General features: G+C 38.6%; 1 protein-coding gene across 1 annotated transcript in view; it reads right to left on the bottom strand.

Moving 5' to 3' along the window:
* Positions 1-10,254, bottom strand: part of ift57 (intraflagellar transport 57 homolog (Chlamydomonas)) — a 14,525-nt gene extending 4,271 nt beyond the window's left edge. The window contains exons 1-8 of the mRNA XM_071533684.1: positions 9,772-10,254; positions 7,630-7,804; positions 4,789-4,907; positions 3,974-4,064; positions 3,509-3,577; positions 2,810-2,932; positions 1,019-1,090; positions 1-16 (exon numbers count right to left, since the gene is read on the bottom strand). The exon at positions 1-16 is cut by the window's left edge and continues 116 nt beyond it. Of these exons, the coding sequence (XP_071389785.1) occupies positions 1-16; positions 1,019-1,090; positions 2,810-2,932; positions 3,509-3,577; positions 3,974-4,064; positions 4,789-4,907; positions 7,630-7,804; positions 9,772-9,926 (820 nt within the window). The 5' untranslated portion in view covers positions 9,927-10,254. The remainder of the gene's footprint in view (positions 17-1,018; positions 1,091-2,809; positions 2,933-3,508; positions 3,578-3,973; positions 4,065-4,788; positions 4,908-7,629; positions 7,805-9,771) is intronic.

Here is a 10,254-nt window from a genome sequence, read left to right as displayed (position 1 = left end):
GCTTGTCCAGGTGGCTCTGCAGAGACACACAGTCAACAAGACCACATAACACAACGTAACTTCACCTGATGCATGAAGAGAAGACTTGAGACTGGACTTGACTTGGGTTCTGGTGACTTGGGACTTGACTCTGACTTGTACTCTGATGACTTGAAAAGGTTTCTAAAGTCTTGACTTGAGATCTTGTGTTTGTGTAAATGACTTAGATTGAAAGTGATGAGATTTGTTCCAGCGGACGACTGAATTTAAATTCTGTTTTCTGAATTTGTATGGAATGATTGAATTTATTGAAGTTGAAACTGATTATAGAAATCAAACTCATGATGCTCTTACCAAGTTTTTATCCTATTAAAACCATATTGCATTGAAAAGTCCTAGATATTTAGTTTTCTTTAAGATATTAAATTGATACTGGACTCTTGATTTGTTCTGACTTGACTTGCTGTTCTACATTTAGACTTGAGACTTGACTTGAGACTTGTGCTAAGGAGGTTTTTTGTCACTGAATTTCCAGGGTAGAGGCTATTCAGCCAAAACTCTGCTGTTTAGTTAGTCTTTACTTAAAACCCACTTTTACAGAAAGGCTTTGTCATAGTATTTATAGTATTTCTGTCGGTTTTAATTCATTTTTATCAGTTTTATTTTATTGCTTTTATTATAAACTGTTTTATTTGGTGTCTATGCTTCATGTTTTATTTATTTGTATCTTATCTATGACAATGTTGGACTCCTGAGTATGTTGTACTCTTTTATCATGTTTTGTAAAGCACTTTGTAACTTTGTTTTGAAAAGCGCTATACAAATAAAGATTATTATTATTATTATTATTTAATGGGGTTCAGTTATTGCAAAGCGACGAAGAAATCATGCTGATTTAGAGATCTTTTTCACTGTGGGTTCTACAGTAAAGTGATGAGAGCCAGAGAGGAAACCACTGGTTCAGTCCAGCAGGTGGAGCCAGAGTCCAGTCTGCTGAAACGCTCCTCTCTCCTCCTGTGTCCCGGGGCAGTGAACACACCTTGGTCTCCTTCAGCGAGGACTTGATCCCGTCTCTGTGTTGATGCATCTGGTCGACATGGATCCTCCAGTCCTGCAGACACACAGCCAGACCAGGTTCCTCTGAGCTCATTCAACAACAACAATAACAACAACAACAACAACAACAACAACAACAACAACAACAACAACAACAACAGCAGCAACACTGATGGAGAACATGGGAAATTAAAGCAACAGTCTCATTTTGTCATATTGCCCTTGAATAGCCTGTAGGAGTGGATCTGAAACACCTGAATCTCCCTTAAACCCATTTATACAATAAAGCCTTTTCATAACTTGACTTGCATGTTTTATACTGAACTTGAGTAATTTACTTTATACATACATTTACTTGTTTCCATGCTTATATATTCACTTATTTATAATTATATCTTATGAGGATTAATATGTAATTTATTTGATTGTATTTCCCTCACTACTGCTGTATTTGTTTTCCTGTTTTATTGCCCATTCATTCAACACTTTCTTACTTGTTTTGAAAAGTGCTATAAAAATAAAGTTTAATATTAGTATTCCTCTTCTTCTTCTTCTTCAGTTCAGTCTTTATTATAATTCCAGAGGGCAATATGGTTTGCAGCAAAATCAATGACAAACAACAATACACATAAATACACAGTGTAAGCATATAACAATCATTGAAAATGAATAAAAAACATCACTCTTCTTAGCAGTAGTAGCAGGAGTAGTTGTAGTAGTAGTAGTAGTAGTAGTAGTAGCAGCAGAACTAGTGGTAGTAGTAGTAGTAGTAGTAATAGTAGTAGTAACAGAAGCAGTAGTAGTAATAGTACTAGTTGTAGTAGTAGTTACTACTACTAGTTAGTACTATGTTTTTATAATGATAATGTACCCGAAAAACATTTTGTCTTTACATCCTGCTTTAGAACCAAACCAACAGACAGAAGCAGAAGCAGAAGCAGAAGCAGAAGCAGAAGCAGAAGCAGAAGCAGTACTGCCCTTCAAGCTGCTCTGGTACTTCAAGTTAAAGTAGAAAAACTGCACAGAGACTCTAATCTGGTGCTCGTTGCTTTATGGACCGCTTATAGATCTGACTTCCAGGATCCTCCTCAGAGGATATTGAGTTTTCGGGCCTCCCTCTCCTCTAACGTCCCGGCCCCACCTCACGCCTCCTCACAAACTTTGAATTGAAATCGACTTCTCCCATCGACTCGGCTCCCTTGGTATCTAATGTGAATGTAGGCCGCTGGCCCGAGACTTTTTCCTTCTCCTTTTTTATTAAATTAATGCCACAATAACATTTCCGCTTGTTGTTCAAAACTTGTTGTTTGGTTTATAGAATAACAACTCAGACATAATCGGAAACAGAAACACTGATATGAGGTCAGCTTTGTCGTTTCAGCTTAAGACATGATCAATAAACCCCCATGGGAGAGACAATACTGCTGATCAATCAAAGTATTTGCAGTGAAAAAACTCCCATGCAGACCTATACTCACCTACTGGAGGATGTTTAAGATGCATTTTGGAATTACATGTTTGGGGTGGCTGTGGGGGGGTTTGACCCCCAGACAGCAGGACAACATGTTGTTCCAGAGTTGGGGGTGTCGACTCAACTCCACCAAGTACAGAAACTTTGGGGAGCAGCTCCAACAGTTTCCTTCATATTCATTAAGCTTCATTTAAACTGCACCACCTGCTGGAACTGATCCTGGAACCAAAATCCCCCACCCCCAACATCTACCACAAAACCACCCCACAGGGCAGCCTGGGACCTGCTCAGGCGGGCCGGTACCTTGTTGTCAGTCCGGATGGTGACTTTGAGCTGCGGCAGGACTCGCTCCACCTCCAGGTTCCACTCTGCAGCGTCCACCGTCGACTCCAGAATCACGTCGGGTTTGGAGGACTGATCCGCATCCTGTCAGCGGCCCGGGACAGAACCAACAACACAGTCAGTGAGGATCTGGTTTTGTCTTCTATGGCCCGGGCCCGGCTCCCTAAACACATCTGAACATGAACTTCATCTTTGTACTAAGCTGCTTTTTGGGTAATTTTCAGATCAGGACCGGGGTCAGTTTGCTTTCAGTTCAAAATGTAACTGACACCGCATTCCACATAATAATAACTTTTATAATTTCTTGATAGATTGGACATCAGAATTAATTAATTTTTCATGAAAATATGCCACCCTACCCATTATGAATACTAGAATCAGGTACTTTGTATCAATGTAAAACTTGCTGACTCACTAATACAATGGACTGAGTTTGTAATTCATCATGTAGAGCAACAGAATTCAAAATTATAAGACAGCATTTTGAAGCGATTTTCTGAACTGATTGAAAGGTGACTGGCTCCAAACCTCGGTTCAGATTGTCCCAAACAGGGAGCCGTCACTCATCTGAGCTAACAAGATGCTGCCGGCTAAATGTGAAATTAAAGTGTTGAAAAACGGTTCAATGTGTCATGTGACTGAACATATAAATGAACTCACAGTGTGAGTGGTCCGGGACTTCAGGGCCTCCAGGTCGATCACATTCTCCTCCTCATCGTCCGGCTCCTCCTGAGTTTAGAGAAAAATACATATTTATAAAAATACATATTAATGAACTTTATTTGTACAGCACTTTTCAAAAGAGAGTTAGAGTTAGTTAGCACTTTAAATACAATAAAACAATAATAGAAAAGCCAGAAACAGATTAAAAACAGGGTTAAAAATAAAAAAAAACAGGCAAATCCTGTTTGAATAAAACAGGGAAAATCTAATTCTGTAAGTAAGTATCACATTTATTGAAGTACTTAACTTATTTTATAGCAAGTATACAGTTATTGTGTTAACAAATATCAGGAGACAAAGCTCCATGCACTACAGTATACACACTATACACACTCAAATAGATGGTAACATGTGTAGGGCGAGGGCTGCTGAGGAAGAGGAAGCTGAATGAACTCAACCTACGATCATCTCTTCCTCCACTTTACTGAGTGTCAGTTCTGCGTCGTCTTCCATCACAGACTCTTCTTCTGTGGTTTCTGTCGGGTAGTTTGGCCTGAGCGAAGGAAAAGGACAGGAAGTCAAGACATCAAAACCAGGTCTATCAACACCAGCCAGGCCTTCAGGTTAGACCGGGACAGGGTCAGAGACAAAAAGCTGGATCAGTGAAGACAACAGGGGAGAGAGATTGGATCGAACATCCCAGTAAATAGAAAAGACAAAACTAACATATATTTTTGTTAAAAGTGTCAAACGTCACGCAAAAAAATGTATTGCACTGTTATGGAAAACGGTTCACAGACCAAGCACTAATCAATGGATAAGACGGATGTTATCAAGCCTTCCATTAGAAAGGATAAATTACATATTAAAAGCTAAACAGCGTATATTTGGGAATATATGGATGCCCTTCATTAATTATGTTAAGGACTTAGATTTAACAGATGATCTAATTTTTAATTTTAATTGACACATTTTTGTGGACAATGCAGTTTCTGAGCTTGTAGAATTTTTTTTTCTTCTTCTAAATACTTGTTATATTTTTGTATCTATTGCAATTAATATACTCCATTTTGTTTAGATTGCCATTTGTTAAAACAGGATGAGCACTCTTGTTGTTGTTTTTTTGTTTTGGTTTTTTTTGTGTTAATGCAGCAATTTTATGTTGTATTTTATATTATATGAATGTAAAAGGCTGTATTTCATGGTGTTGAAATATTGTGGGGGATAAAAAAAAAAAGTGTCAAATGTCAAAAGTGAGAGGGGAAAGTGTTCAGCACCTCCTGAAGGAGAAGCCTCTCTTCTTCAGAGCCTCCTCAGACAGGCGGTCCAGCACAAAGCAGACGTGTTCGCCGGATCCAGACTTCAGCTTGGAGGGAGGGAAGTCCACCTTCACACCCTGGAGACACACTGAGATTAAAGATGTCTGCTGCACTCACAGATCTGACTCCGGCTCAGTCTGCTCACTACTTAACCGAGACTAATAACAAATAACGAGCAAGCGAAAGCACCGACCCTGAGTCTGAGGTCAGGATTATAATCAATCTTACATATTTTATTCATTCTTACATATTTTATTCATCTATCAAGTTACAGAGTGTCTGCAAGTTTCATCAAGTTTAATTTGAGACTTTTTAAAGATCTTTTTTTTTTTAAATGTCAGTTAGAATTAAATATAAGTGCAAAAATGAAAACAACTGTAATCCTGCCAGGATAAAGGTCAGAGCAGCGAGGAAACCGCAAAATTTTCATGATCTCTAAAGCTGAATACAAGACTTCAGATGCTTTATTCAACTATAATCAAGACGTTTTTAGACCTTGAGTTTAGATAATGTAAGTTCAAACATTTAAGACTTTTTTCAGGGACTTGCAGACATCATGAGTTACAACACAGTGACTATATTAAAAAGGCTCTTCTTCTGTTGTTCTTCTGTCGATTTATCTGTGTGATCCGTTAAGTTACAGACTGTCTGCAAGCTTCACCAATTTAAATTAGAGACTTTTAAAGACCCTATTAATGCCACTCAGAATGACATATAAGACCAATTTTGCAAGTGAAAATGAAAACTGTAAACCTGCCAGAATTAAGGTCTGTGTGACCGAACTGATTTCTGACTGGAAAAACATCACAGCGAGGAAGCTGCGACCCCATCTCTAAAACTGAATTCAAGACTTAAAATTCTTTATTTAACTTTTATTCAAGACCTAACACAACCTTGAGTTTCGATAATATGACTTAAGACACTTTATACCATAGTCTGGGTGAATACTCGATTCTGATTGGCTGCAGGGTGTCCATTAATTCCTGATAATGGACACCTACTAAGTAGTTCCAGTGAAACTGTCTGTTCACCGTTCTAAATTAATGTGCTGGCTACGTAGCATCAGCCTGTATCTAAAATGAGTAACCATAGCAACAGGGACGCAGTCAAAGCCTCCGTTTACAATTTGTATGTTTGTGAAAATCTTGATATTGATTTGGGGACAGTGACATGGCTGGATAGCTAGCTAGTCTTGTTGGTAAACATACTGTCAAATTATATTTACTGTTTGTTATGGACTTTGAATGTTGCTAGCATAACGTTAGCATAACGTTAGCATAACGTTAGCTTTCTGGCTCATAGCTGAGCCAGAGGGTTCTATGAGCTGAGCGGACTAGAAATATCTCCTGCTGCCAAGTCCTATCTAAGGTTCGTCCTATTTACTGGAGCAGTGTTCTTTTGTTTTGTTGCTGAGACTGAGACACAGCAGGTCTTAACAGAGTGGAGTTAGGGTTAATTTATATTTCTGGGTCAGAGTCTCTGTAGTTTCACCGTAGATCTTTACGTGCAAAAACGCGACCGTGCGCAGAGCGATGGTGAAGTGACAGAGAAGACAACATGGAGCAGAAGAAGAGAGACGAGCTGAGGAGGTTCAGATGTTCCTCTGGACCACAGATCATCTCCCGGTTATAAAGACACCAGAAGAACTGAAACATCCACAACAAGAGTTTCACTACGACTTCTTCTGTTACTGCTTCTGTGTGAAGAAAGCTCCACACTGACATCTAACATCAGGGTGTCCAATTCCAGACAGCATATGACCAAAAAAATCACAATCATATACCAATATATTTCATCCTGTGCTGTTTTCACTTAAGTTTCTCATAAATTAACAATCCTCCATCTGTCTTTTTTAAAGTTTAATATCGCTTTTAACTTAACATGTAATTGATTTTCTTCCAGTCCCTGCAAATGGATGATAGCGCACCTATTTTTGAGATTCAAAATTCGTATCCAATTCAAACTTACTTTCGTCCGTGTCGGTGTATTCATATACTCAATATTAACCCTTTATTAACCCTTCCTGTACCTTCACTAGGGCTGGGCGATATGGACCAAAAATCATATCTCGGTATTTTTAGGCTGAATGGCGATACACGATATATATCTTGGTATTTTCTACGAAGTGGGCTAAATGTTCAGTTGTAAGTCAAAGCCACATGTGAGATGTCACAAAGCACTTTTATTAAAACAAGACTGTGATCAAAATAAAATGCAAAGACAGGGTTTCCTTCCCTGTTTTAGAACAGTCTCGTAAGTTCAGGAAATGACATCACTTTACTGTAACGCAGCCTTTAAAACCAGGAAAAGACACTTATGCCATATCACGATATTACGATATGCAAAATCTAAGACGATATCTAGTCTCATATCACGATATCGATATATAATATCGGTATATTGCCCAGCCCTAACCTTCACAATGTTACAGATACTTGTAAGAAGTGCAGGCTATGTACTCAAAGCTCTTATTTTTCCATTTATCAGCCAATACCGATTCTCTACATGAAGTAACTGTCGCCCAAAGTGGGATTTAAGGCTTCCTGCTTCTTGTTTGTAACTAAGTTCGTAACTTAGTGTAGATATGAATATACGTCGCTTAGCTTTCGGTTGGGAACTCCGTATAAAAATGCCAGTAAACACCGGAAATTAGTATATTTCCGGTGAATAAGTGATGGAGTGGCCGGAATTGGATACAGTTCCGTTAGTGTTTGGTTGGTCTAAGCACAGAATCACCAACGTAGAACTATAAACTATAAACCGCCAGAGAGAGAAGTGTCTCTGCTGAGCCTCACTCACAAAAGCCCGGAGCTCGGCCAGGATGTTGGACACGGTGGCGTTGGGCTCGTCGTACTCCTGAGGCTGCGTGAACGGCCGCCCCGCCGCGTTGATCAGCCACGCCGCGATGATGGTGAACATGAAGAACTGCTCGCCGGGGTTGGAGGCCATGTGCGGACTGGAGACAAAGTAATGTCTGGAGGGGAGAGAGGAGACGGGGGGGGGGGGGGGGGAGATCATGAGGAGGAGAGCGGCTTGATCATTATCAGTTAGTTGAAATGAACTTAACCGCTGGCTAAAAACCAGCAGCCTGTTGCACCAGTTAAACTTAAAGGGAACTTTAAAAGTGAAATAAAGAGGGTTTTATTTCACTGGTGTTTTTAGCCCTGCTTACTATGTACTTTAAGTCACTTTATTTACTGTCATTGCACAATCATTTTTTGCATTGTGAAATTATTTATTTATCTACAGCATGAGCACTCTCCATATGTACAGGACCTTGTAGTTTAACGTTTTTAGTATCTTATGTTTATGTACAGTGCAGTTACTTTATACAGGTCAATTTTTATTGTGTGTAGTTACATTTTTATTGTGTGTATTTAATTGTGTGCTGTATTTAAGCTACTGGCTACCTAAATTCCCTCTGGGATTAATAAATCTATCTATCTATCTATCTATCTATCTATCTATCTATCTATCTGATATGGGAATTCAAATTTTCCTCTATATCTATAAGCATATGTTCAAAGATGTGTAATGAAGATGTTAAAATGTGATTTTGTTTGAGTGGTTAAATTTAAAGTTATTGTATTTTTAAAACTTCATCCTCTTTTCCAGGTAGTTTCAGACTAACTCCAGGAAACATCCTATGCGACCATGGAGACCGAGGTTTTAACTTAACATTGTTCTTCACTACCTTATAAATCACATCTGTGACAGAGAACACTTTTTGTAGACTCTCCATCAAAATCACATCAGAAACTACAATTTTTACAAGAAAGGACAGAGTCAGTGACTGTTTGATTCAAATCCACGACCTTGACCTGTTCTTCACCAACAGTCAGCTGTTTGGTGAAATAAAGAGGGAGAGTCTGTATAGAAACCAAACAAACACATCCCTAAACTGATGCTGATCATGCTTTACTTCGTTCATGCACTTTATTTTGAAAAGCTTATTTTTTTTTACTAAAAGACCCTAGTTCAAACTCTCTGTCCTCCCATCCCTTTTGAATCATCTTATGTGAAAAACCACATGTAATATTCCTTTTTTTAAGCAACTCAGTAATGTTACTAAATGATCAAGCTTTTCTTTTCCCTAAGTGGAGTTTTCACCAGTAATTTTACTCCTACTCAAGTGGAATCTCAGCAAAGTAAAAGTGCTTCTACTTTATTAGGATATTCTGGCAATCTTTCCACCTCTGCAGAATATTAGTTATCACATGATATCCAAGTGATACCTTCTAATGAATGAAATACCAGTTAAATTAACCGCGGTAAAGATAGCATGATATTTGATATTCGTTTGACATTCAAATTCAAACAGAGGATTTCACAAGACTACGTCTAGATAAAAAAAACTACTGTAGTTAGACTGGTCCAACCTGGGCTAAATTGTCAATGAGAGCCTAAAGATTTGCTTTGTGAAACTTTTTATCTATTTGTGAAAACAGATTAAAGGCTGATTTCACAGTTTTTTCTCTATACACACAATAAAAGATATGGTCTAGATCAAAAACTACTGTATTTAGACTGGTCCAACCTGGGCTAAATTGTCAGTGAGAGCCTAAAGATTGTTTAAGACCCTTTTCCAGATTTGTGAAACTTTTTATCTATTTGTGAAAACAGAGTAAAGGTTGATTTCACTGTTTTTTCTCTATACACACCACAAAAGACAAGGTTTAGATCACAAAATACTTTACTTAGACTGGTCCAACCTGGGCTAAATTGTAAATGAGTCCCTAAAGATAATTTAAGACCCTTTTCCAGATTTGTGAAACTTTTTATGTATTTGTGAACACAGAGTAAAGGCTGATTTCACTGCTTTTTCGAAACTAAACTAATACCTGGAGGAACCTGCAGCCCAGTTTGAGACTAAAATCTCCTTTTCATGCCCCGTGAGATTCAACAACGTTTCCCATGTGTATGTGTGAAGTTATTTCCCACCTGGACAGAGTCTTCATGTTGTGTTTCGCCAGAACTTCTTCCTCATAGTCCAGAACCTTTAACTTTTCCAGCAGATCCTCCATAACTATGAACATCTGATGAGCTCCTCCGGGGCCTCGGTCGTCGTCCTCTCCTCGTCTATTATCATCTGCCATTATGCTTAAACTGTAGCTACACTATGCTAGCGGAAAGTCTTCTACCTAACTGTTAAGATAAAACTACAAAATCAATCTCGGCTATGTAAGCAACCAGCTAGCGTCGGCTAGCCTGCTAGCTGTCAGCCAGGTTTGTTTGGATCCCTCCTCCGTTGTCAAGCAACCGAGAGCTAATTTACCTAGCTAACGTTAACTATTAGCAAAATCATCCGTGCGAAAACAATCATTTTCTAAATCTGTGGTAAATGAACATTTAAACACGTAGGATATCTATAGGAACTCGGTTAACGGCATGACTGTGGCATTTGTTGCGCCAAAATCAGCAATA

This window comes from Centroberyx affinis, unplaced genomic scaffold (genome assembly GCF_046629955.1).
Source record: "Centroberyx affinis isolate AG114_WGS23_722 - 3 ecotype Tasmania unplaced genomic scaffold, CSIRO-AGI_Caff_v1 ptg002405l_1, whole genome shotgun sequence".
Taxonomy (NCBI): Eukaryota; Metazoa; Chordata; class Actinopteri; order Beryciformes; family Berycidae; genus Centroberyx; species Centroberyx affinis.
This window is presented reverse-complemented; position numbering and strand designations above follow the sequence as displayed.